This window comes from Fringilla coelebs (assembly GCF_963513975.1).
Source record: "Fringilla coelebs genome assembly, chromosome: 4".
Classification (NCBI taxonomy): Eukaryota; Metazoa; Chordata; class Aves; order Passeriformes; family Fringillidae; genus Fringilla; species Fringilla coelebs.
Window position 1 is genome coordinate 71,346,983 of NC_140032.1, and position 27,491 is coordinate 71,374,473.

At 46.0% G+C, this 27,491-nt stretch overlaps 1 protein-coding gene across 3 annotated transcripts; it reads right to left on the reverse strand.

The window, feature by feature from the left end:
* Nucleotides 1-34: 34 nt before the first annotated feature.
* Nucleotides 35-27,491, reverse strand: WRN (WRN RecQ like helicase). 3 transcript variants are annotated; one of them, XM_084204616.1, is made up of 34 exons: nucleotides 27,392-27,491; nucleotides 26,852-26,967; nucleotides 25,799-25,944; nucleotides 22,948-23,096; nucleotides 21,012-21,161; nucleotides 19,748-19,820; nucleotides 18,708-18,816; nucleotides 18,036-18,441; nucleotides 17,813-17,893; nucleotides 17,336-17,474; nucleotides 16,505-16,580; nucleotides 16,021-16,088; nucleotides 15,751-15,859; nucleotides 14,178-14,246; nucleotides 13,606-13,688; nucleotides 13,027-13,133; nucleotides 12,155-12,342; nucleotides 11,873-12,047; nucleotides 11,184-11,365; nucleotides 10,303-10,404; nucleotides 9,851-9,943; nucleotides 8,349-8,490; nucleotides 7,430-7,603; nucleotides 7,256-7,350; nucleotides 6,923-6,998; nucleotides 6,697-6,770; nucleotides 5,827-5,905; nucleotides 5,461-5,573; nucleotides 5,171-5,285; nucleotides 4,484-4,609; nucleotides 3,482-3,644; nucleotides 2,822-3,036; nucleotides 1,031-1,171; nucleotides 35-334 (listed from the first exon to the last, which is right to left on the reverse strand). In XM_084204616.1, exons 1-34 carry the CDS (start codon nucleotides 27,479-27,481, stop codon nucleotides 212-214), a joined length of 4,347 nt encoding a protein of 1,448 aa, XP_084060742.1. In that variant the 5' UTR covers nucleotides 27,482-27,491; the 3' UTR covers nucleotides 35-211. The 3 variants fall into 3 exon arrangements, with proteins under 3 accessions (XP_084060742.1, XP_084060743.1, XP_084060741.1); XM_084204617.1 differs by having other exon boundaries at nucleotides 6,923-6,995; nucleotides 11,873-12,050; XM_084204615.1 differs by having other exon boundaries at nucleotides 11,873-12,050.

Here is a 27,491-nt window from a genome sequence, read left to right on the forward strand (position 1 = left end):
TTATTTATGTAAATCTTTTTATTAACATCCCGTTTCACACAGTGAAAAAAGTCCTAAAAGTGCTGTTTGAGGAAGAGAGGAGGCAGCAGCAGGAATAACGCAGAGCAAGGGCAATTAAAGCCCCTTTTACAGCCCCTCTGAAGCAACAGTCTGCAGATAATGCTGGCAGTGGAGGGAGAGATTTAAAAACAGAGTCTCTTGATTTCCACCTTCAACTGAAAATTCCTTTTCTGGTTTCTGTTTTACTTTTCTTGGTCTGGGTTACAGGTCCAGCTGTTGCTGCTGAGGTTCCAAACCATTCTGGCACCCTCCTCTTAGCAGGGGGATGCGAGCTCTGGAAGGACACAAAGGCACAAACATGGAAGAACACGCACAGCCACAGCCTGCCCCACTGGCACCGCTCTACTGCTCAGATCCATGCTCAGCTGGAGCCACAAACTGACCCAACTGTTCATGGAAGACTGATGCTGCACTTAAACCCAACACCTTACTCCAGTACCTAAGGGACTGAGAATTAAAACAAGAATCAAGGCTGACAAGGATTTGCACTCACAGCAACATCAGCTTCAAACTGAAGCGAGGGGTTCAACAAGTGGTGGTGGTCAGGGACATGAGCTCCCTATTAAATAAGAACTCCTAATGTCTGCTGACACAGCTTGTGGTCCTACAGACCCCAGTGCAAAAACCCTAATTGTGATGGGCACAGCCTCACAGAACCTGCACTTAAAAGGGGAAAACAGGAACTAAACATCCTCTTAAAATGTCAGAAGCATCTGCCACAAGAGAGTGGACAAAATGGGGAAAAAGTTTCCTGTGGCAGTCTATTCCTGTCCCAGTGGGATATCTGGACACAGCAAGGACAACAAAAGCAACATGGCACCACTGCCTCAGGGGTGTCCATGACAGAAGGGGCTGGCAAGGCAGGCCAAGGGTTTAGACACGGTCTGGGAGCCAGACAGAAGCTGAGAATTGGCTTGGTGAAGATGCCCACCCCCACCAGCAGCTCTGGGCTGTGCCCCTGCCTTCTCACCTTGGGCTGAGAGTCTGCCAAGAGCTGCTGCTCCTGCTTGGGATGGAGGGCAGGCTGGTGGGAGGAGACCGGGGCGGTGGGCTTGGAGGGGCCTGCTGCCCCCCTGCTCCCTGCCTGGCTGGCATCCACGCTCCCTGCAGCCTTCCAGGAGACACAAAGGAAGCACAAGGTTACCTGGGTCACAGCCCCTCATCAACAGAGTGCCAGCACCTCTGCTTAGTGAGGGCACTGCTTATTGCTCATTCATTGCAGCACAATAAAATCTGAGCATTTCAAACACACAGCAAGCTGAATTTTACTTGGCCCTTTTTCTTTTTTTAAGTGGAGAAAAACACTTGCTCCATCCCTATGGCTCTGAAAACTTGAAATATTTACTTGTGCCTCACAAGTAGTCTTCTACTCTCAAATGTATTTTCCCACCTAAAGTGCCAGTTAAAAACAGCACAGTGGGCACAGAGATATGAACTCATGTTTCTTATACCATCCTGCTGGCCATAGGCTGCAGCAGTCACACTGGCATTTTGGCATCAGCTACATATCCCTGTGTTACCAAAACCCTCACTAACGGCAGGTTTACCACATGCTTTATTAGAGTGAGAACATCTGTTCACCCAAGCTGAAGGCACCACATGCAAATGGGTTTTCCCTGCTCCTTCCCTGGCTGCTGGATTGATCCCACTCCCCTGTAGAAGCAGCAGCAGTGCCAGGCCATGCAAATCCAAGAACACCCATTAAGAGATTTAGAATTGCTTGCTACAGAGAATTATGAGAACCAGGCTATCTTCTGAAGGAGAAGTAAATAAAGACTGGATTAGCTTTTGGATTTGCAGTCTGTTCCTTTGGATTATATTAATTTGATTACTAATAGCATGTCATTCCCACTATTAGCTCCAGGAGCAGGGACAAGTGTGATCAGAGCTCAGGCAATTGCAGTGTCAGGAGGCCAACTGCAGGAAAAAGAAGGCTCGGACACAGATATTGTAGAAACTAAACAGCACTCAGGGAAACAAGAAAAATCAATTTGGCAAAATGTCAGTGCACAAAAAACCGTCTGAGCCAGTGTTTAAGAAATCAGCCCCAAGCCCTGTAAGGAGCAGACACAAAGTGCCAGCACAGGTAGCAGGATTTGGAATATGCTGTTACTTTTTAGCATTGCCACCAGGGGCCACTCAGGGCAGGGTGTCCTTTGTACCAGGTGCTGAACTGGGACCTGGGGTACAGGGGCCAGCAGAGGGCTCAGACTACCCTGGGTTTTCTCAAACTGCAACAAAGAGCTCCTTATTTCCCAAGATTTGTCCTGCAGGTGACACTTGTTACCAGGCTGTGCCCAGCAGTTTCAAGCAATATTGGAACCCAAGGACTGAGACATTGCTGGCTGGAATTGCCTCTGGCTTGTTCATCCTCTCAACCTTCCTGCATAGTGGGAGAATCTCTTTGCCCACATGCCAGTGCACAGAAAAAAAGCCAGGGCACAACCTGGATTTGGTTCCTGTGAAGGAACAAGCACATCCCAGTTTTCATGCTGGGAACAACTAGTGATGTGTGTAACACATCACAGCTAAGCTGCACAGCTCTGACTTCTTCCTAGGTCAACACTTATCCCAAAAGAACCGTCAGTTTCTGCTCTGAGCATTCCTCTGAGGAGGAGGGAGTCCTATTCAAAACTGAGGGAGACATGGATTGGGAAGATGATTCACTAAGCACAGCTGGAAACAAACAACATGCTGTTCATCTGCTCCTACAAAGAACACATGATTTTACACAGGAACACTTTTACAACTTTTTACTAACCTGTTTTTCATTCCATAAGGCACCTTCCCTTCTTGCTTGATCTGCTCCTGTTTCTCCCTGCTGCCCTTCAGGCCACACCAACCTTCTTTTGAAGCTTAAGCCCTCCTGAGATTTATTTCTATCCTCCTTCTCCAGTAGTACAATCATCATCTTGATCAGATACAGCTCAATACTGGCAGGAGTACGTTTTCTAATTTCTTGAATTTTGGTAGTGTCTTGGAAAAAATGTAAATATAATGTTAATTGTTTAAGCTTCTTGCCCCTGGTTCAGTTTCCTTATATTCTCCAATATATTTGTTGCATCTTATTAAAGCACAGGACGGATTAAGGTATAGAAGAGGTAAGAAGGTGAAAATGTATGGGTTTGACTTGTGAGATCATGGGAGAAATTCCCAGCATGTTTTCTGAAGATGCCAGTACTTACAGGAATACTTTGTCAGTTTTTTTTTCCCTAAAACATTTCAGTAAACACAAATTTAAGCAGGATGTCTCAATAAGTTCCACACAACTGAGTCAAGCAAAGGTCTGCCCCACTGTTATGGATCACAATGAAGTTAATTTAGAAGTGAACCTGAAAGTACAGCAGCGCTGCCCCAGCCTCCCAGGACTGCTGGGGGGTGTAGCTGGGAGCAGCAGCTGCAGGTAGGCAGTGGTGCTCACCTGACAGGACGGGAGGGCTGCGGATGACGTCCCTGATGAGGCTCTGCACGTCGGGGGTCAGACCCGCGCGCTCCACGCTGACCGTGCGGCCCGCCGCCAGCGCCTGGCACAGGTGAGCGCCAACCACGGCCAGGGGCAGAGACCTGCTCTCACTGATGGCCCTCTGGGGAAACAGAGGCACAGGGCATGCACAGGGCTCAAGCGGCATCGCCAAAAACAATCCAGAGTCACTGGCACACAGCAGCGCAACCAAGCTCCCCAAAACATTGCTTTATTCCTAAGATCTACCTTATTTCTTACCCAGCTTGTCAAATGCGTTTCTCTACCAAAACTAGACAGCTTGAGTGCAACACCTCACCTCGAACTTAGTGGGGACAAAGGAGTTGTGGTGCACAGGACCTCTCAGGGGCCCACAAATGCAGATAACAGCACTGAAACAAATTCCCCCTCATTTTCACACATTGGATCAATTCCCCTCCTAAAATATTTGCCTTGAAGAAAAGCATCTTAAACTTGATTGATCCAAACTTGTTTTTCTCAAGGTCAGATCTCCAACTAGAATCCGGTACTCTTCAAAAAGCACTTCTCAAGTTTCTACTCCTTTCTCCACAAGGGATACACACACCGTGCACTTCACCAGGATTAGTGGACACAGAGCATGAAGCTGCCCATTAATACTTGTACAGCTATTTCTTGTTAATTCATCCTTAACTTGGGGACCCCCTTACTCTTGAGAGGGGCAAAGCAAAAGCCAAAGCAACTCAAGCTGCTTCCTGTAGTGTTAACAACTCACTGCATCCCACCTCAGTTTTCCACACCTCTATTTCAGAGGTAGGTAAGAGATCTGCCATTTCCCAGGAAAAGTACTGCCTCGGAGGTTTAAAGCAACCTATCCAGCACAGTGCAGAGGATTTAAGAGAACTTGCACATGCCCCTCCCCTAGACAAAGCCTCCCTGCTGCCCATTTTCAGCAAAGCAAAGCCTTCACAGCCCAGAGCTTACCAGGGAGTAATTTTTCTCTTGGAACAGGATATATGTGACTTCCTCGGAGGGAGAAAGGGCTCTAGCACGTTTCCAGGGAGATGCTTCTTTCTGAACCTTACATTCAGGAGCGGGGAATGTGTCAGTCTGAGTGAGATAAAGCAGAATTAAATTAATTGCATCCCAGTGATCACCCCCCCATTATCTGAACTTATCTGACAAAGTAACACTAAGAGAACCATTCATCTCTCTGGAGGTCCGTTTTGACCCCAACTCCATTTTCTTAAAACAAGTAAAGAAGGGAGGGAAAACTAAAGCAAGGAGGGAACCCACATGGACACCCACATGTTCCATCATCTTAGTAAAACCAGCACGGCATCATCCAAGGAACTTGGAAGAGAAAGGCAGCCAGAACAAAGTGCCCAGGCCAACACATCATCTTAGGTATTCCTCATTCCACGTGAAACTATTCCACCAGAACAAACTGTGGCATTCAGTCTGCATTGGACACTTCTCAATTTGAGCTACATTTTCTCAAAACAGACCCCCTGAAAACAACTAAAAAACTACACGTGCTTTTGGTTCCCATTGCTAGATCAAAGTATACTTTTTGTCAAACAGCAAGACAGCTCCATGGAGCCCAATAGCTGCAGAACAAACCCCAACCTTAAGGCTTCTGCCAAGGAAAGACACTTGAGTTCATCATACCTGCAAACCATTTGCTTGGCAGAAGTCCTTAATTTCAGCCAGGAGAGGCACCAACATGGTGGACTTGGCTTCAGACACACCATCGATTTTCTTCAGGTTCTCGATGCTCGTAGGCCTGGTTTAGGATGAAGAATGCAACAACATAAGACAACCACAAAATATTGCTGCCTTCTAGTAGCTGGAAGAGGCACTTCAGATGCCTCCACTCACCCAAGAGAGGGAAGGAAGGGATTTGTGGTTTGGCTTGCAAGCTCCCCAGTTTGTACAACATGTCTGCATGCTGGCTTTACCTTATCCGGGCCATCTCCACCAGGACCTTGTTGGTTGCCAGGACACCTGGAGGAACTTCCTTCTCATTAGCTACCTTCTGTCTAGCAGTCAGCAGCTTGCCATACAGAGCAGTCTGCAAAGCAAGGAGCCAAACTCTCAGGAGCCAGCTCTACATCACTCATAGGTATAATAGCTGAAGAGCACAAGTTATCACCTCCCTGATCTTCCCAAGAACACACAAAACCCCTGCCATCCATGAACCCCTCCTTGTGTATTTCAGTCCTACTGTGGGACCTCTGCTCTAAACAACTCAGTAATTAAGAGCTGCCCAAACACAGAAGAGCTGGGCAGTTCAGAGATATCCTCCCAGTCCCAGCAAAGCTTACCTCAAGTTCTTTTTCTCGGGCTGAAGCACTTGGTTTTTGGGGCTTCAAAGGAGATTTCAGTGGTGAGTGCCCTGAAACACTAACCAAAAAAAAAAAAAAAAAAAGTCAAGCACAAAGCAAGCCTTGCTTTAGATCAGTTTATTCAGAGGCTTGGTTCAAGGCCCAACTTATTTTGCTAGCTCTGCAGCCAGGCAGGACTGGAGCTGGTTAGGGTACAACCAGCAGGATCCAGACTCCCACTGAGTCCATGAGCTCAGGGACAGTAACCCTTGACTGGACTGCCAGGATTACACTGCAACATCTGTCAGCACACAGGTTGGACAAAGAGATTCCTTCCCTAGGCACAGTGCAAAATAACTTAGTTTGGATTTTAACTGTCCCTAAAATAATCAGTCTTCACATGGCTGCAGTGCCAACTACTGACCCAAGCGATGCAGCCTCTTGCTGTCACCTGCCAGCACCAGAATGGTGGCCTGAAGGAGGATCCCACTCAGAAACACAAAGTGCTTTTAATCTGAAGGAGCACATGTGCCAGGGAAACAAATAACTTGGTCTGCTTTTTGCAAGAGGTTATTTGATTTCTTTTCACCTGAGGGAGCCCTGAGTTGGCCTCAGTCTTCTCCAGACCAGAGTGGAAAGGCAGAGCCCTCCATGCTACCTGATGTTAACTGTGACATCGTGTAAATACAATGTATTTTGAAATGCAATGCAGTGTACAGCCAGTTTTAGGCACTTGTCTCTTTCTAATGCATTAAGCATTTCCACACCCATTGCACAAGAAAATGCTCATTTTAATGATCCCCTGACAAGCAGTATCCTCATGAACACAGTCAAAAGTAGGTAAATCTGGCTTCATTTCTAATACCGCACCTGTTAACCATCTTAGTGCTTCTTGGAGGAGTTGGACCTCTTCTGTAACAGGCGAACATCTCATATAGAGATACCTAAAAAAACCCAGAAGAACAAGACAAATGCTGATTTACCATCCTTTCACTGAGTTTGCTGATGATAAACCATTAAGTTGTGGTAAGTTGGGTTGGGTTTTTAACATAGGCAAGGATGGCTCACACAGCAGGGGGGTTGTACTGGTACAGACCTGCTTGCCTGGAGACTGTGCTGCTCCTTTTGTGCCTGGGGAGCGCTGCTTGGCGAGCAGAGGCGAACGCCTGCTGCTGTAATGCAATTAATTACATCTTAACTCCATTGTACAGAGAACAAAAAATAACATTCTGCTAAATAAACCGATTTCAAGTCAGTACAAGGATGTATTTGGCAAATGGAGTTAATGATTAATTATTAGAATTGTTATTGCTCACAAAAAAACCAGAACACTGAGGATCTCAAAGTCTCCTCCTGTTCAAACCTGCCTTCTCCAAAAGCAGGGTTCAGAGACAGACCTGATTCCAGAGAACACACGTGCTACGATTACCTGGCAGAAGGTCTCTGCAGATTAAGGTCTTCACTGGACTGCAACATAAGACTTGGATTTGAGGCAGATCCATCTTTGGACAGCCAATTCCTACCCTGCAGGAAATAACCCCCCATTTTAGCTCTGGGTTACTCAAGAGGAGCTCTCAGTGGGTCCTGTCACTACCAAAAGTACCTTCTGGGTGAGCACACAAATGGTTGCAAACTTGTTGCTCTGGCCTGAGACCTCTTTGAGGAACCCTTCCATGATCAGCTGCTGGCAGAGCTGTTTCCACCAGTTCTCTGGCCACTCTTTCCCACAGCCGAAGAGAGGGTGCCTGCGGTACCGCTCCGGCAAGCGCTGGGAGCACTGCAAGGTTGGAAAGATCCCGTCAGATTTGTGCTCTCATTGCCCAGGGAAGCTTCAAACCCAACCAGTAAACACAGAGCCCAGCATGTGAGGAGCCTCCTCTGACCTATTCCACTCCTAATCTATTTCCTGCCAAGGCCATGGAAAGTTGGCTTTTCCCTAGAAGCACTTGTGTGACAACCAGCAGCCTAACTGCAATAAAAGGTTAAACAAGGAACATAACTCACCATAACCACCTTAGTTTGTCAGCATAAAAAATATTTTGTTCTTATTCTAATTTATTTCCAGTGACTTTCTTGCTTAGTATTTCAAAACAATTAAAATTAAAGGTGTATGGAAATCAATTTACACTTATTCTGGTACCCTACTTCAGTACTCCAAGTCAGACAGCAACACAAAACTACAGGGCAAGCCAACCTTTGCTTTATTTAAACACAAACCAACTAATTGAGCCAAGATGCTTATTCTTAATTATGAAAAGGCTGTTCCTTTCAAGATAATCAAAATGATGCATTCTCATAAAAAATTAGAGGACAATCGCCTTGCTTGTTGCAGGGGGAGTGGAGCTGAGCAGCTTCCCAAAGTCAAGCCTGCCCATCTACACAAACCTCCACCTCTCCAAGAAAAATGGTGCACACACATGGACATGCATGGATATCCATGTACTGAGTGACAGATCAATTAAGAGGGACCTGTCCCAGCCCCTCCCCTCAGAACACACCCAAGGAGCTGCCCCATCACTTACAGACCCTCGAAGAAGCAGAATTGGCATTCTGGTCCCAAACTTCTCATCCAGGGCACACACTGCAGACAGCAGCTGGTGTGCTTGCTTGCCAAAGTCCTGCAGTCCCCCCTCAAAGTCACTGGGGACTGCACGGCAGGAGCCACTGGAAGGCACAAAGGAAGCCAGGCTTAACACAAACAAACCAAGCCATCTCTCCCTAGCTCCAAATGTCAACAGAGTCATTAATGAAATAACTTAATTAAATAATTTAATGAAATAACCACAAGGGATTAGTTGAACTTAGTCTCTAATGTCACTCCTAGTTCTACACATATTAACACTTTTAATTATTTGTATCCATGTAACTTCAAGACATTTATATTTCTCCCCATCTAACTTCTCAGACACCTGCCCAACCCAAGAGGAAGTTCTCCACCACACCTGCTGTTAAGAACATAGTCTCAGAACAATGATATTGAATTAAGAACATGTATATTGAATTTTTCGAATTTAATATCAAAATATTGGCATTGTTTTGTGCATGCACAACAATTCTTTAACTGTACTTTAAAACTTTTTCCTGCTTCTTTAAGAACATAAAAGAAAAACAAAACCAGAAGTAAAGAGCAATCCCACTAAAAACTATGTATTTCTTACTGACTGAAAAAACCCACTGAAAAATTACTGGCACAAACCACTTTTAAGGAGGAAAAACAAAAATTATGTATTTCAAGTGATTTCAGTTCTGCAGTACAGATTCACTACCTGGTTCTTTATAAGCACTGCAAGGTGAGTGCAAAGAGGGCAATTACAACCTTTTAAATTCTTTTTTTTAAACTAGCTGTAGTAGAGACCAGGCCAAGCTACCCTAATCCTTGACATACAGAAATTGAGTAGCTAAATTGGTAACACTTCTCCAGAAGGCCCCACAGCCTAACACCTTGCCTGGGTCAGGAAGCATCAGCCTAACAGCCAGAGCAAGGAATGCTTCACTGTAACTTCAGGGAAAGCTTTATTGTAACTACAGAAGGAGGTGACAAAGGTGTTTCTGCTCCTGCCCCCCTGACTAGCAGCCTCCTGAGTCCCCCTCAGCACATCCATGAGATTATCAGCAAGGTTAAAAGAGCACATGTCAGCACAGGAGAACAGCTCCCTGGACACTGGGGCAATTTAGCCTTAGACACCTGGTACCACACACCATTTCCAAGTCCTGTCCTTTGGGATTAATTACCTAACAGGCCTTAAACTGATGAACACAAGTGTTTTTCACTGCGTGTTGCTCTAATCCCCTTTTAGGAACTGTGATCCTGCTCTGCTTCCAGGCTTTCCCACAGCCTCACTTGGAGCTTATCACAGTTTGCTCGACTCACTGAAAAAGGTTAGAGAGATGTTCAAAAATAAACCTCAGGCTGAACAGCTGCCAGATCAGATGTGTGAAAGTCAATTCTTTTAGATAATTTGCCTTCTAAGTCAGGCTGAGAGAACATAACCTCTAGGATCAGCCTTCAGGGAAGAAAGCTTACCTGGACCTGCAATTATCACAGCATTCTTCTGTGCCCATGATGCCAGAGGAAACCTTCCGGAGTTGCCTGTCTTCAAAATGAGACAGGATGATTCTACCCGAGGGAACAAAAAGAATTCAATGGAAGACCAAGAATTTACACATGAAATTTATTGCAGAAAATGTAGTCAAAATCAGCATCCTTAATTAATTCACTGGGGAACCAATTATTTAGCCTTGACTCCTCTAAAGAAAGTCTTCTTTTTTAAAAAGCAAACAAGGAAACATATGAATGTGCTGAAGGACGTGCTTTTGATACTGCTTATTAATACAGAAGAGAATGTTCTGTGCTTGTAGAACACATGGTGAGCCTGAGCTGCCTTCTGGCTACAGCCCCCAGCTGTGCCCGAGCCCCAGCAGCTCTTAGCAAAGCTGCCTGCAGTGACACAGCACTAAAGAGCTGCCAGCACTCACCTCCTCCTGCAGCCATTGGACACCAGGTACTTCTCCATCTTGGCCAACATCTTCAGCTTGTACAGCCGGAACGCCTCGTTGCGGATCTCGCCCAGGAGGCGCCTGAGACGGGGCAAAAAGTGCCTTAAATGCTGACCACTGCCAACACATCAAAAATTAAATATGCCAGACCATGCCCTTCAATTGACCAGGATGAGCTAGGAAAAACATCCTGCTAAAACCAGACCCAAGCTGCCTGCCTGCTTCTCCACCACAGGGCACACTCAGGACAGCACTTCATTCATATTCTTCCCAGCATTATCCCAAAGAGGACAGAACAGCAGAGACACACAGAGGTTCTTCCAAGTCCATGGGCTACTGTCACAGCCATCTTTTCTAGAAAAACCCTTCACCCAGGATTTCCTCCTGGGAAGCTGAGAAGCCTCAGAGAAAAAGGAAAACTAATTCTTATCTCATTTACTTCTCCTGTGTCATGCGCACACGTGCGATGTGTTTGGAGATTGTTCATCCAACTGGTGACTGTTTCATTGGTTTCACGTGAATTGTTTTGACTGATTGGCCAATCAGTGCCAAACTGTGTCAAGACTCTGGAAGGAGTCACAAGTTTCCTATAATATCTTTTTAGCATTCTGTAAGTATCCTTACAGATACTTCTGTAAATATCCTAACAGTGTTCTGTTAGTATACTAAACTATACTGAATGATACAGAGTAAGCATTCTTTAAAATAACATAGTATCATATAATAATAAATTGGCCTTCTAAGAAGATGGAGTCAGATTCATCCTTCCTTCCTTCATTGGGGCACCCCACAAATACACAAGGGTACTGAAGTGCAGTGAGCCATGGCCAAAAGCCCTGGGGAGGGAGGGAGGGCTGTACCTGTTGGAGGCCAGGTCAGTGGCAGCCCAGAGGACGTGGCAGGCAGCAGGAAGGCCGTCACGGCCTGCCCTGCCCATCTCCTGGTAGTAGGACTCCATCTCCTTGGGGGCACCGTAGTGGATCACCAGCCGGATGTCGGCCTTGTTGATGCCCATCCCGAAGGCCACCGTGGCCACAACGCACTGCAAAACAGCAGCCACGTGCCAAAAAACAGGCCTGGGTTACCTCACACACCCTTGGTGGGAACCTTGATCCCTAAAATCCAGCCTCAACTACAGCAGCTTCCACAGTGCTGAGTTGGGCCAGGGCACGGTTGTAGGAGGGTAACCGTGAGAGGGATGAGGTGCTATGGCAAATGCAGCAGTGTTCTCAAGTAGCTGCTCTCAACAGGCACAAAACAGGTCATGGAAAGGAACACGAGGAGTCCCTGGGTATCTCTGCTGCCCAGGAAAGAAGCAGCTCACAGAAGTTTTGCTCTTGTTTCAGCTACCACTATTTTCCCTGGATACCATGCATTTGAGGGAATTACTACAGAAATTCAAAAGATAGGCCTGGAATCTTATTCCTGTCAGCATAGACCAGCAATTTCTTTATCCAGGACATGGCTAATACAGGTTGATATTCCAACATTTCCTTGCACCAAAAACTCTGCAGTTCTAAACAGGACCCCAGAGACTTTTGCTTCCGACCTGAATTTCATCCCTCATGAACTTGTGGTGAGTGTCTCTCCTCTGCTTGTTCCCCATCCCGGCATGGTAGGTACCACAGGTCACGTTGAGTTTATTCAGTGCACACACCACCTGCTCAGTGGCCTTTCTTGTAGGGCAGTAGATGATAGTGGGGCCTTCAAACTCATACACAGAACTGCTGAAAATAACAACAACATCATGTAAAGATACAGGGAAAAAAAAAAAGCCACCTGCCTGTCAAAAACCACACCTGAGGAATCAAAGCTAGGCTTAAATCCTTACCTTCCTTTCCTACTTAGGAACTGCTTCAAGTCCCTACAGATGTCTCCACTTTGCTGTCCCACTTCCAGGTACAGGTTAGGTCTGTCAAAGCTGGTGCAGGTGACCTGGGGATTCCTCAGGTCCAGGCATTTCACTATGTCCTCCCTGATCGAGGGACTCGCAGTTGCAGTCAATGCAATAATGGGGATCTGCAAAGACATGTACAGTAACCTTCATGACCTCTCACTGGGCATTTTTTACACCAAACATCTCCAGAGTCTACTGACAGAGAAGCTAAACAGGCACTTTAATGTGTTTATCATTGGATGAAATCAGTAATTTGAAAAATATAGTTAGTATTGAGCTTCTTGAACATTTTAGACTGCAACTTTTGAGAGAGCAGACAGGAACACAAACCTTGAAATGCAAAGTTTTATTCAGAATCTTTCACAAGACCACAGTAATTCACTGATGTGATTAGCTAAATTTAGGGAATATAGGATGACACTAACAATAACAACATGCTAAGTTCAGGTCTAGATTTCTGAGCTTACGCAGTAAGTGCTTGAGGAGTGTCTGGAAATCAGTGGCATGCCTCTACCAGCCATTCCGTCAGGTAAGACAAAATGCTCCAATATGAAACCAGAGGCTTAGGGACATCATCATCCTCAGCACAGGGATCCAAAGGAATTTAAATCTCCTGAGTTTCTGGTAGCCCAAGTTCAGAACACCCTTAGTTTAAACACTGGGAAAAACCTACAAAGCCCAAACACTGACAGGGATACCCCAGCTGCCAACCAGCATGGTCACTACACTCAGAGCACAACATGAAAAGGGTGATATTTCCAAAATACCCTCTTCTTGTACCAAAACACAACACAGCCAAACCTCACCCAGGGCAGAGTCTTCTTTAACGAGCCCAAACTTCTGAAGGAGCTCCTGAAATCGTGGCCCCACTCGGAGATGCAGTGAGCTTCGTCCACAGCTATGAGGGTGATACCTGGGGGACAAAGCACAGCAAGCTCCAGCTTTCCTGACAAACCACCAGCAGTGCCTGGGGTTTTGGTCCTGAAATGCTCTCTGCTGTGCCATCTTTAAGGCCTCTTTCGTAAAAGAGGCCCAGGAGCTTTTAGAGTCCCCCCCCACCCACAATCCAAGCTCCATTCATCCAACATCCCCCTCATGTGGATCACAATCTCGAGCCAGCTCCAAGAGGACCTTTTCCCACACCCTGCTTCTCAATCACAGGCACCAGTAAGAATTCCAGATGTCATTTGTTGCATTTCCTGGATTGTAACACAAAGCCTGATGGTCTCAGACAAACGCATAAAATGTTTTTTATCTTGTGCAATGAATGGGAAAAAATGGTGTCACTACTCTCACCAAGAAATGGGTGAGAATTACCAAAAAGGCTTAAACATCATTAATGTAAGCTGCCTTGCAACTCACCTACAGTCTTACCTCCAACTTACCAACAGTTTGGTCAAGGTCCTGAAGTAACTCTAAGTTCCCCGAGCAAAACTCTGGAGTCATGTATATGACTCTGTACTGACCCCTGAAAGATCAGAAGAAAATACACTGACACAGAAAACAACACAATTCAATAAAATCATGATTGCATTGAAAAACGACAGAGTTCTGATGGTAAACAAGAGGAATTGAGTGAAGTCCATAGAAAACATTCCAGAACCACAGGAAAGCAAGGCATTGCAGGAAAAGGAAAAGCAGACTTGCCAGCCTTTAGAATAAGAAGGGACTGTTGTGGTGCTGACAGATCCAGGTCTAAAACCTGACTAAAATCAAGTGTAAATCAGAACACATCAGAGTCACTAAGCTCCATTTCCCCAGCCAAAAGGCACTGGAGGGCGGCTGTAGCCTTCCACACTCTCAAGCCTGGGTGAATATAAACAATATCCTGAGTGCCAGGTCCCAGGGCTGGGCTAGAACCAGGAGTTTCAGTGGTGATGGAGCAGGGAGACATCCCACCCCCCTCAGCAGCCCTTGGCTTCAGCCCAGAGTACCAGAAAGCTTGGCTCAAACTCACCCTCTGATGGAATCCTTGACCTGTTTTGACTGAGCTGAACCAAGGAAGCAAGCTGGAATCCCTGTCATTCTGCAGAAATAAAAAAGCACAGTCATGAACAGACTCCCTCTCCAAGCTTTAGCTTCCAGCCTGTGCCAACACTTCTAAAGGAAGTTCAAGTGAGGTCAGAGACTGCTTTCTTCAAGGATCTTTGTGTGAAACACTTTTTGAAAAAGCAGGAGTGGTGCATGGCTCTTCCTGCCACCCGCATGCTCTTGCACTTGCCCTCCAGTTGTCTCCACAAGACACACACAGGATTAATAGGAATCAGAGCAAGGAAGGCCATTTTCCTTGCACAAATTCACAATTGAAACATGCAAAAAAACATGCTAAACATTTTCTTTAACTCTTCACTGCAGCAGTTCCTTACATTTGGATGTAAGCTTTACTAGCCCACAGTTTTTTACCTTGTTCAATCTTTTGTCACCTACTGATGCTGCATCTGCTAGTTTTAAATCAGGGGGCTGGTTTCTAATGACATGATAATTACCAGCCCAACTGATTGATATTTTACCTCTTAGCTTACTGATTTGCTGCATTTTCTCACAGCCCTTGGTTTCCACAGCTGCTCAGTCCCAACTGCAGCCAGACTGACAGACAAACGGCTGCAGTCTGTACAAATTCAGTCTCCTTGGCCTTCCAAATGAATGACCCACTGGGAAGGCAGTGAATAAACCCCTTCCACTGAGGAAAACAGTGGCAAAGTCACAGACATCCTGCTGAGCAATAGTCAAGGAGCTTAGGCTGTCCAGCCATTCATCTGCACACAGCCACAATGTGCAGCAGGAAACGCCACACATAACTGATGTTCTTCACTTCAAACCATCTTCATATCCCCTCGAACACAAAAAACTCCTTCCTCCCAAGGTGGACAAAGCAGGAATGAACCACACAACTCAGCATGAGTCCCACAGCTTCAGTTCAAAAGTGTCAGAAGTGAATGGCTCTTAGAATACATGTGGAGAAAGCATTATCAGGTGTTAAAAATCAAAGAGATTCACCTTGACAACACGTAAAACCACTCATGTCAGAGTGATCTGGTGTCACCCACAAGTTCCCCCCTCAGATCTCTGAAGAAGTGAAGAGGCCAGGTGTTGGGAGACCTACTACACCGTCCCTCTTGAAAGCCTGTGCTGCAGCTTTGATCTGGAGTGCCTACAGCTGCCAGCTATACTGGGTTCAGATGTCACCCCTCAGAGCCAAAGCAAACCTTGACACGAGTCTGACAGCCTCCAACAGCTCCCCCACCACTTTGGTCTCGGCACAAAAGGGATGTGAACCCGAAATAAGTGCCTTCAGAAACCTCTCAGCAGCATCCATCCTTTGCCAGCTCGGCCCCTGGCTCACCCACGTGGCAAACCCAGGGATGTGAGACTGCTGACACAGGCTGTGCGTGCTCCCTGAGCAACACAAGCCCTGCAGCTGACACCCCAACATCCTGCTGCAATGGGAGCCACCCACAGGGCCACAGGCAGGACCCAGGCGTGCCCAGGGGCAGCCAGCAGCAGCCTGGCACTGCCACCACGTCACTCACGTCAGCTGCAGCACCTGGTCCTCCATCAGGGAGATCAGAGGGCAGATGACAACTCCTGTCTGCCCAGTGTAGACAGGAGGAAACTGGTAGCACAAGCTTTTCCCATAGCCTGAGAGGGGGGAAAAGAGCACAAGTGAGACACCATGCTTTCTAGGCAGCTACACCAGACAATTCTGACACCCAAAAAAACCCCAGCCATGTTTGTTGTACTGCTGTCCCCCAAAAAGGGAATGACTTGCTATTGTTTCTTAGGATGCAGTGGTAACTCACCAGTTGCCATGACAACAAGATTATCTCTTCTGTCTTCCAAAAGAGAATTGATCACCTTCCACTGGACCCTTGAAATGAAACAAAGGGGAATATTTGATTTTGGCCAGCACAGATAACAAGTAAATTGTGTGAAACTGCATATTCTGCTGGATTGTGGCTTAAAGGGACCCTTGGGGCAGCCTCAGAATGCTGTCCCTGCACGCTGCAGCCACTCAGACACCCCAGGTACTGCAGGCAGGGCCAGAGTGCCAGAATGAGGGTCTCTAACAGGACCAGGCAGGCAGCACCTGAGGCAGGAGATCACAAATAACACCTCCATTTTTCACAGTGTTTGTGGATCAGTTACCCACAAGACAGGAGAGTGTGAACAAGGCCTAGATTTGTTTGTTGCCATTTTTTTCAAGTAAGCAGTAATACAAACATCATCCAAGAAGGGCAGGAACACCCACCCCAGAGTGCCCATTTGAACAGAAAATACACTCACGGTTTAAATGACGAATGCCCAAAATAGGTCTTGAGACACACAATGTGGCTTTCTGCAGGCTCTGGCAGCAGTGGATCTTTAGTGGGACAGAAGAGAAAACGCTCACTTAGGATTACATTTTGGAAAGATAAAGCACTGTCTCCACAAACAACAGTCTGCTCATGGGTTGTCATGCCCACGGGTTAGAATTTGGGCAATTCCAGTGAAAAGAGAGATCTCAAACTCCAGATATTTTCAGGCTGGAATGAAGCACTAAAAAAGCAAAGGGGTTCCTCAGAGACCCTGCGTGAGGAGGAGAACATATGGCTTGATTAATGAGATAAAGCAATAGGACTGCAATGCATAACTGCATGATCTGGAACAGGATCACCCAAACAAACCAAGGTGTGCTTCTCCTCACAGTTCAGCTGCTTTGCCCCATTTCATTTGCTGTAGGGTTATCCCTGTGGAGACAAGTCAAAGCCACCCCCAAGGCAGAATTTCTTCAGAATTCCACCACTCAGCAGCAACAGGAGAAGAGCACAGGCAGACAGGGGAGGTGTCACCTCCCTGTGCTGTGTTCTGAGCAGGTCTCCCCCACACCCAGGGCAGTTTTACTCCCATGAAGCAGACATCAGCTAATCAGGGCACAACTTCACTCTCTCCTGCCAAGCACACCTTTGTATCTTCATCTTGACACAGTCCAAGCTCCCCTTAGAAATCCAGGTGGGTTTACCTTCCCATTTTGAGAAATCAACTCCTAAAAGTCACTGGGCTTCAACAGCTGCTTCTACAGACAGTAATTTTTAAAAATTTATATCACCATGCACTAAGACTTTTAAAAAACCATACCCAAATATTCCTCCTCCTCTTCCTCAATGCCATCATCTTCATCACCATCTGGTGCTACATCCACTTCAGGAGTTTTCCTGCCTTTACTGGACTCTCCTTCAGGTAAAACGCCTTCACTATTATCTACATCTTTGAGAGACTGAGCAATTAAGAAAAAAGTGATTTTGGAGCATGGAAGGGTAGATAAAACACTTCTCTCAGGTAATATGATATGGGAACCAATTTTTAATCCACTTATAACAACTTTAATCCAGCAGGTGGATCAAGTCCAAGCTGGTGTAATAAAGACGACACAGGAGGCCAATGATACTCCAGTCCAACCCCAGCAAATTGAATTCTTTAGGTATCCATGTGTTTATTCTGTCCCTCTTCCGTAAGCAGCACCTTTCTGCTCCATATTCCCTCCCCTTAACCATGCTCCCAGAGCAGCATCATTAAAAAAAAAAAAAATGGAAAAATAAACCCTCTGGCACTCACTTTGAGCATCTCCATTTCCAGCTCTTCATCACTCTCAATGACACAGGACACATTTTGTTCATTGTCTGTGGAACTTGCCTCCTACAAAACCAACGTGATTCTCTTAGGAGCAAAGTAACTTCTGAAAATTTAAGATAATTAAGCTCAACATTCAACTCTGAGGCCTGTCCATTAAAAACAAAACATCTGAGAGTAGTATTAGAAGTTACCAAGTGCTCCTTACCTCGGGTGCAGCTTCACTGCCCAACTCCTTGGCAGCCTGACGTTCCAAGACCTGCAGTTCTTGCTCAGTAATGTCCAGGGACATGAAGTCATCCCTGTCCTCTCTGTCTGCGAGCCTGGCTGCTGGAGCCCCGTTTTCCAGAGCAGTGTTAGCTCTCTGTGCCTCCTCTCCGCTCATTTCTTCCTCCCAGAGGACAGCCAGCGTAGCATCAGAGCAGATGTTGAGGTCACCTTCAGGTTGCTCAGCACATTCTGCTTTTTCTGCTTTGACACTTGCTGACTTGGCTTCAAAATGTGTTCTGTTTGCACCACAGCTCCTCTCCAGCCCAGAAGGGAAACCTGAGCCCAACAGGGTGGTTTTCAAGGCACTGATGTTCCCTGATATCTCTGCTAGTATTTCTGTAGCCCTAGGAGGTAAAATCAAGGAAGGTAAAGCAAAATTACAGAGGCAGTTACTACACTTCAGAACAAAATTTAGCCAAGTTCAGGGTCAAATCCCTTGCAGTCAGACCAGTGAAAATAAATTCCTACATATAAAAAAAATAGATTTTCCTGGAAAACAACAAACAGGTAACAGATGCCCGTTCAAACACATCTACTTTATTGTGACGGACCTGGGAGATCAAAACCAAAACACTGCTGGTGAAGGTAGAGAAGTCAGCATAAAACTGACCTCTGGAAATTCTCCAGTTGTCCAGAAGAGTCAGGGATGTGAGAAGCCAGGTCGGTTATCTCCGCAGCCAGGGAAGCCAAGCGCTCCTTCACATCCTCAGACGCGGCATCTGTAACCAGTACAACAATTGGTTAATTTCTAATAATTGATTTGTAATAATAACATCATCTCTATGTCAAGAACTCCTGTGGCTGCATCCCTACAACATTTACAGCTGGTAAAACAGCATTTCCCAGGGCTTAAAAAAAATCAAGCACAGAGAATCAGGCCAAGTATTCCAGCACTGCATCTCTTCCACCACACAAGCTGAGGGAAAACAGGTACACCAGGGGAACAAAGCAGCACCTCCAGCTGCTGGAAAAGAGCTGCTAACACAGACATGCTGACTAAACCAAGGCCAAATCCCGCACCTCAGATCAAGGAGACAGCACTGCCACTGCTGCTTTTGGCAAGAAATTAAAACTCGGCCAAAACAAAAAGGAAACAATCCGCTCACCACCTCTTTTTCAGCCTTAAGCTATCTGTAATATCTTCTTCATTAAACACAACTGAACAAAAAAGTAAGATTTTAAAATCTCCTCTGACAAAGTAAATAACATTAAGCTGCTCTAAAACATCTGGGTCGTATTGATATGCCTCAATAAAAGCATTACTCCCTAACATGGTTTGTTTTGTGACCCTGTTTCATCTTAAATTAGGTATTTGTCCCTGCATCAGCAGCACTGAAATTAACTCACTGAGTTGTTTCCATAAACAAACCAAAAGGACAGCGGGAATTCTTCCCATCTGTGTGTACAGCAGACACAAACACAAACACCCAAAGAGCACCTCCCTACATCCTATGGAAAACAGCCACAGACTGTGGTCACCCTGGGCATCCAAGGCCTCTTCCTATCTGCTCCCTCTGCAAGTCATCTGGAATCACCAAAAAGCCAAACAAACCTGACTCTATTTTAATATATATATTGATTTCCCTGCTGGGAAATGGAATATGCAATTGTACATGGAATAAATTCCTCATGCCTGGATGGACAACTTACCTTTGCTCACATTAAATAATTTCGGATCACTCTTATTCATGTTTTTCAGTTTTTCATAAACAATGTAGCCAGCCTAGGAGGGAAAAGAAATCATTAGTACTCTGTACTCCTGAGAGAAAAAATAACAAAAAAAAAATTAATCAGGAGTTAATCAGGCAAATCATGGCAGCAATGCAGTGTGACCAGCACAATTCCAAAGTGGAATATGGCTCCCATCATACCAATTACTACTCTGACTCCACTGTCCAGGACACATGTTACAGAATGCTGCACTGAGGGCCAAATGCTGACTTGGGACTCCCTCTGGAATGGATCCTCTCAAACAGATCCCAGAGTGGGCCATCTCAGCGAGCTGGCTGCACACAGAAAGCTCCCAGTGCTCAGCTCCCAGTGCCACCATCTGCTCACCTCATTCACATTTCATGTCCTGCTCCAGGAGAAGAGCTACAAACACACCGAGATGGATTCGGTGTGTTTAGTGTTTCCCTTGGTATGAATAATGAGTTCTAACAGAAAAACACAGCCTAGAGCCAGCAATGTGCTAATTAGGCTACACGTGTTGAAAAAGAAACAAGTTACTCCCTCATGTTTTCCTGGGAGGCTCCAAAAGGCAGACCAGGTGAACAGAGCAAAGTGGGAAAGATGCACTGCCCAGAAAAAAGTAGCTACAAAAGCTGAACCCTGCACAAAAAAATCTAAAATGTTTTCCAGACTGTTTTGAGTCTTCACAGGGGTAAACCACACCACGGCTGAACTGTTAATTAAGCCAGAAGCCAAAAAAGAAACCACTGTCCCACTTCCCTTCCTCTAAGCCTAGAAATAAGAGACTGAAGGAATGATTTTCTCCCAGGAAGCAGGTGGCACCGGGTAGCATATTGGCAAAACCCTTCACAGAACTGCAGATAAACCAAAACTCATCCAAAATATTGAAAAAACAGGGATTTCTGGAGAAACACAAAACTCTTGTGGAACTGAACTCTCCCTGACAATCCATATTGTGGTTCTCCTGTATTAGCCACCAGTGAAGGCTGTGTTTCTTCCAAGCTCTGAATTTCACCTCCCATACTACATTTAACAAGATTTGGGCTAATGAGCAGCCAAGAAAGATGACAAAACCAGAAGGACACGCCTCCAAAAGTGGTAACAAGCTACAGGGAACACCTGCAGACGAGGGACCAAAAAATACCCAGCAGCTAGGAGCACACAGGAGAAGAGCTTGAGTCCCTTCTGAGGAGGCTGGAATGCTGATCCCTGTGGTACATACATAGGCATCTGTGGCTGCATAGAGCTTCTGCTCCTCGTTGAGTGGAAACTCCTCCCAGTTGCTGCAGCGGACGGACTGATCCTTCAGAAGCTGCCTGCCAAAGAGGTGCTTCACCAGGCCATTCAGGCTCCACGTCTCCTTACACTTCAGCTGGGGAAAAGAACCCAAACAAAACACCAAAAGCAGAGGATTTGTTAAAAAAGGAAAGCATCTGCACCTCCCCAAAAGAGCAAAGCGTACTCAATCCCTTGTTAGCAGCAAAGAGCTCGGGGTTAGTCAAAGCACACTTAGTTTTTCAAAGCAGTAACTCTTCCCAGTGCTGTCACACTATCAAAAACATGAACCATCTGTACAAAACAACCTCTGTGTTGAAAAAATAAAAGCCCTGGACTTAAACAGCACCCCCTCTCTCCTCCAGGATTTTCCTGTTCTTTGCCTTTCTAATTAGAACAACCCAGCATCCAGCACCAGGGATTCACCTAATAAAACCACAGGAATATTAAAGCCTGCCTCTGTGTGTTGGACATCTTTTGTCAGGCTGAAGCCAAGCACAAAGCAGAAGAGCACAGCTCTAGCTCAGGGCTCCCAAGCCTCTAAAAGCCAGCCCAGCAGGCTGCTGCCTCCAATTGCCTTTGCAATCCCTTGTCAGCCACAGCGGCTGCACCCTGCTGTCCCCAGAGCCAGGCTGGCAAACTTGGCCTTGGTGCCCAAGGATCCAGGCCTCTTGGGCACAGCCTGCTGCTATTCCAGCCTGGAAAGTGTGCCCAAGCATGGAGCTGAACAGCAGCAGTGCAGCATGAGCAGCTCACTGCCTTGAGTCTGGCATTAAAAAAACCCTCCCAACTGTTCTTTTTAGGCTACCCCAGCCCCTTCCCTCCCATTGTGCCATTATATATAACCCTGTTCTTTTGTTCTCTTTCAAGTTTATTTTTGGTTTGTTTTCTCTTCAGCAGAAGACTTTTAAGCTGCTATCAGAGATCACATTGCTCATCTTCATAAAAAATAATCCCGAGTCAAACGACAGGATAAAAAAAAAAAGGGTGACTGAGCAAACTCCAAGCTGGAGAAGTAACAGATCCTTTTGTTGCTTGAGCAAAACAGTTAATTTTTATCATCTCCAATACAAGCTCCACAGGGGCTCCTACAGAAAGCAGTGATCTGCACCACAGAAGGAACAAGAAATGTGTGGAGACACCAAGCACAGGTAAGGTGCACACAAAGAAAAGCTTTAAGGGACATGCTAGAAATAGGAAAGATTTGGAAAGCAAAGAACCTTTGGCTCCTTCCCCTAAAAGGACAGGGAGCCCTGCATCAAACCATGTCCGACACAGAACTGAAACTGAGGGCCTGCCAAAGGGAGCACAACTCCTGAACAGCAGCTCAGCAGGTCCTGGAAGCAGCACCCACCCCAGAGCTGAGGGGACACCAGCCTGGGAATCATAGGAATGGAGATATTCCTACAGAAAATCTATTTCCAGATGGTGGGACAGAAACACCTAGTAGGATGGGCTTCAAGGAAGACCTTGATGCCGCCCTCCAAGAAGCAGGGCTGCCTTCTTGTAGCCTGTTGGTGAGGCTCAGCCACTGCTGGGACAAGGCCACCACTGCCAGCAGAACAATCTGGTCATTTCCATCACCAAGAAGTAAAGGAAAAGCAACTGCAGCTGAATTCAAAGGGCACATCTTGTAAATACTTGAACAGACCTGAGAGGGAACAGATGTTGATTAAAAACTGGCTCACTGAAAGACCTCAGTCTGCAGGCTTGGAGAGGTGTTTTTAAGCAGTTTCTAAATCAGTTACAATAGACCTCTGCTTTATTGCACACAACAGGTTTGCTGTTGGAATGGAACTCCAACCAAGACAAGGAAGCCTCCTTTTGCACAGCAGCACCATAACAAGATCCCCTCCCACAACAAAAAGGTTTCAGAGTTTTACTTTCTCATTAGCAACGTCAGCCAGCTCCACAAAGCTCTTCAGCTTGATCTCAAAGTCACTCATCAGCTTCCATTGATCTCCCTCAATTCCTACGCCAACCTTTTTAATTGTTTCATCTTCGAGCAGCCTTTTGAGTCCCTTGGGAAAACCTAAAATAGATTAAGCCCAAACATGAGAAACTAAATACTGGAATATACCAGAAAGTCTAATGGAAATGACAAAATCCAAGCACAAAGGCCATCTGCAAAACCCTGGGCTTTTAAAGGAAAAGCCACCCAAGTTCCTCTGTTTATTTGATTTCTCTCTGGAATGACTGAAAACTTCAACTGGTTGGGATGGATCATCTGCAGACAAGCAAGAAGGAAATACCTGAAATACACAAATCATCCCGTACCTACCCAGAAACAAACCAAGTTTAAAAAAAAATCCAACCCAAAACCTTATTTGTCTTTTTGATTGTTAAATCACACAACGAAAACCGCAACCCCTCACTGGAAAAGACACTTGAATTCTCAAAACACAGTGTTCATTACACAAAATCAAACATTATTTTACTATTTTCCCCATAATTTCTTCACAGTTTCTGCTATTTCACATTTCTGGGCAACAGTTGAAACCATCAGCATGGGAAATCACCAGCAGCACAGATTCTCTGGAGACAAACTCCGAGCTAAGGCTGGACTGCTCCAACAAGAGCGTTTGGAAAACAGAACCCACCAACCAGCTGCTGTGCCAAGCCCAAACACGCCAGTCCTGTCAGCAAGCAAAAACCCACAGTGTTCAAAGATGCACACAGATACCCAGCATTATGTTTTGATTTCTCCCAAACTGATGGCACAGCAAACCTGGATCAAAGTGCATTTCCAAGCTAACAGGGCTGAATTAAAGCAGGCAGCTTTCTCATCTCATTTTCTGCAGGAAGAACAGCCCCAGACACTTCATCCTTGAACAATAACAGCCTTTTGCTCCCCTGTGTGTTTGCTCCCATTTAAAATTCAGAGCATCTTATTTAAATCCATACCTTCAGGACCCCACAGCTGGATACCCTGAATTAGTCTCAAGTGCAAATCTAGTCCCTGCAAACACAGAGCACTGCACAGGCACACGGTGCTCAGCTGCCTTGGCTCCCATTGCAAACACCACCTCTTTTCTCAGACCTGCAATACGCATTTATCTACTTCAACAAGCACCTGGCACCACTGATCTCATTTGTGCACAATTGTCCCTGCCCTTTGCTGGCTGCCACTGTACATTTGCAGCCACAGTCAGCTGTGCTGTGCACTGGGAAACTGCAGATCCAACCCAAAGCTTGAGAAAATGACTGGTAAAAACCCCCCAAAGAGCAGCAGCCTGGTGCTGTGAGAAGCAGACAAAGCAGAGCATTCCCAAAGCATGTGAGCCGTAGGAAAAGATGGCAAATCCTCCACATGTAGAGAGAATTCAACCAAATAAAAGCCTGCATGTGTACAAGGAGCTTTCACCTAAGGCAATCATCATCACAACCTTCCAGGATGGCCACTCCCCAGTGTCCCATTTCCAGCACCTCATCCCTAGAAAAGTGACTAACAAAAACCAAAAAAATCCCAGTTGAAGACTGTGGAAAAGCTACAATCTGAGAAACAGGTCACAATTTGAGAAATCTGTAAGGAAACTTACAAAAAAACCTAAAAAAGGGAAGAGTATGAACAATCTACCCAATAAATAAATAAAAGTGGTTTTGCCATCTATACACAGTCCAAGAAGGCCCAATTCCTCCTGCAGGAGGAAGCTTTATTGCTAGGACTTGCAGCTTTTTATTGTGGTTTAGCCAGGATTTCTGCAGACCACATACATTGCCATAAGAAGCAGAAACTGGCTCTGGTCCCTGCACAAGTCAGTCAGTTCAAAGTGCATCCTCCCCTGGCAAGAGGAGGCACTTTGGAAAACCATCCAGAGGGAAACTCCCCCTTTTGCTGTACCACAGCAACCACACAAACATGTCCCCTGCCAGAACCAGAAGCATTGCAGCTCTTTATGGCCCTTGTTCCCTCAGCTTCCTCTGCTCACATCATTTTCCTTTGTGCTCTCCAGCCTCCCTGATGGAATAGCCTCCAGCAATTAAATTTTCCACCCCATTTGCTCTAAATGACAAAGGATTGAACACCAACATTAAAATTATCACTATTATACCTCAGCACGAGTCCCCCAGGGAAATCAGAAACCTCTCCCAGGCATAGTTTTAATCTAACATTTTAAACCAAAGGTTATAAAATTGCCATCTCCCTCCCTCATCCCTATTTTCCCTATTTGGAAGCTTTTATTCACATCCATAATGAATTCAGCCTGTGCTAAGCACACCCCTTCTCTCCCCACAGCTGCATCACACCAGGTGCCCAGTATTCTTTCCCAAAGCTGAAGTCATACAATGCAGGAATTGGGAATAAAGAGCACAAGAGCCATCATTTTCAAGGCTTCTTGTTGAAGCCAAATTAAGGAAAAAAAACAACAAAAAAAACCAAAACACAAAAAACCCCACAGACTGCTAAATATAGGTTCACTGGTTATTTTAGCACTAAACAGAAAACTCATTAGAGGAGCAGGGAATTAAGTTTTTTAGAACTGGAATAAAATATTCCTACCCAGACAGAAAAATAATCAGAGTCCACACCCTGTTTTCAAGCACACCTAAGATATATAGGCATCACTCAAAGAATAAATCCCTTTATTTTAGGTGGGAAAGGGGAGGAAAAGGATGGGTTTTTACTGTCCCATGTGGTAGGATTTATCAGCCATCCCTCAAGGCTGCAGTTCAAAGACAAGCAGGAGAAACAGTGAGCAGTTCACGCCCCAAGTAAGAGAGGGAGCACAGTACCTGCCATGGAGGAGACGTGGAACAAGTAGCACCTGTCCTCAGCCACGCACATCTGGATTACAGCTGTTCTGGCCATCTTGCCCTTGGTGTAGGACGGGGGCCACTCGATGTCAAAGCCCACAGCAGCCCCCTCTGACAGACTCTGCCTGCAAAGGAGCAGATATCCCCACATCCAGCTGCTGCTCCCACACCTGGCACTGACAGCACAGGTGCCCCGGCTGTGTGACCCCCCTGTGTCACAGCTGCAAGGCACAGAAAGCATCTCACAGCTCAGAGCCCCTGAAATGCTCCCAAGCCTGGCAGCTCTGCCTGCAAACACAAACACACGTGGCTGGTGAACAGCTGCAGGTGACGGGCGCAGAGAAGGACACACAGCAATCACCAGCACATCAAAATGGAACCCATCTCCTTTCCAATCAAATCAGAGTGGGGCAATGGGAAATAAAACAGTCTCAAAACACCCTTCCCACACCACTCCCTTCTTCCCTGGGCTCCCAAATTTCCTACCTCTTCCCCCTCAGCACCCCAACAGGAACAGAGCCTTCAATCTCCACTACTAAAACTGGGCCACACAGGCCTCAAGGCCAGCCAGAGGAACAAGATGACAGAATGGTTTTTATTCCTTTGGAAGGCTCTCCTTGATTCACCCCATGACCCCCTCAAAGGACAGTCCTTTATTTACCCCACAGCACTGGAAGTGTTGTGCAGAACTATCCTCCCCCAGCATCATGAGCTGGGCTACACAAAAAAGGGGAAAACAACCATGTATTTGCAGCACGAATTTACTGTATTTTCTTTAAACATGCAGTCCCAACTAACAGATTAATCAGGAATTAACACTTCTCCATGAAGCCAGGGAAGCAGATGGAATTATCCGTCCTGTGAAAGGCACTCAATCTGCACTGGAGCCCTCCCAGCCTCTGCTCTGAGGGACTGAGAGGCTCAGCAATGCCATCTCCCACCAACAAAGCCAAATGGGAAACCATTCCCAAGAATCCCCAAAAGACAGGAGAACTCAAAGAAAGAAGAAAAAAAGTGAGTGTGAGCTGTTACCTGATATCCTCTGAGAGAAGAGAACAGTCATTGGCTTCATAGCTGTAAACAACAGAGCCACAGAACTCCAGGAAAGGCAGCCCATCCTCCAGAACACTCCTCTGGGCACCAGGCTTCTGAGAAACCAAATTTGGGAAACTCTGGTTGTCTGCCACTCCTGTGCTCACCAGGGACATCCCTCCCACCCAGGCTCACACAGCCCCTTCAGCAAAACATCTGGGTTCCTGCCCCAACTCCTGCAGTGAACTCTTAACACTCAGAGAACAATAAGTCAAAATTACTGTTCTTTCACCCGATAACTTTTAATATCCAAGCTACGAAGCATTTACTAATCAGCTAATAATTTACTCCCACTTTTTGGAATAAAAGCTGCTGAACTGCACCCTCTGCTTTCCCCCTCCCTCATTAATTAATTTATTCTCTAACTGTTGAAGCTGTTACAGGGATAGTTCCTCCTCTCGGATATTTCTATACTGAACATTTATACGTCCTCCAGAGCTGGGCTGTTCTGCCAAGAGCCTGCAAAGGGGCAGGACCCACCTTTTTGTGCCCCAAGGAAGCTTCCTCCTGGCTCTCCGTGAGCATCCACTGGGGATACTTATACCGCAGGCCAGCACCTACCACATCCATTTCTGACACA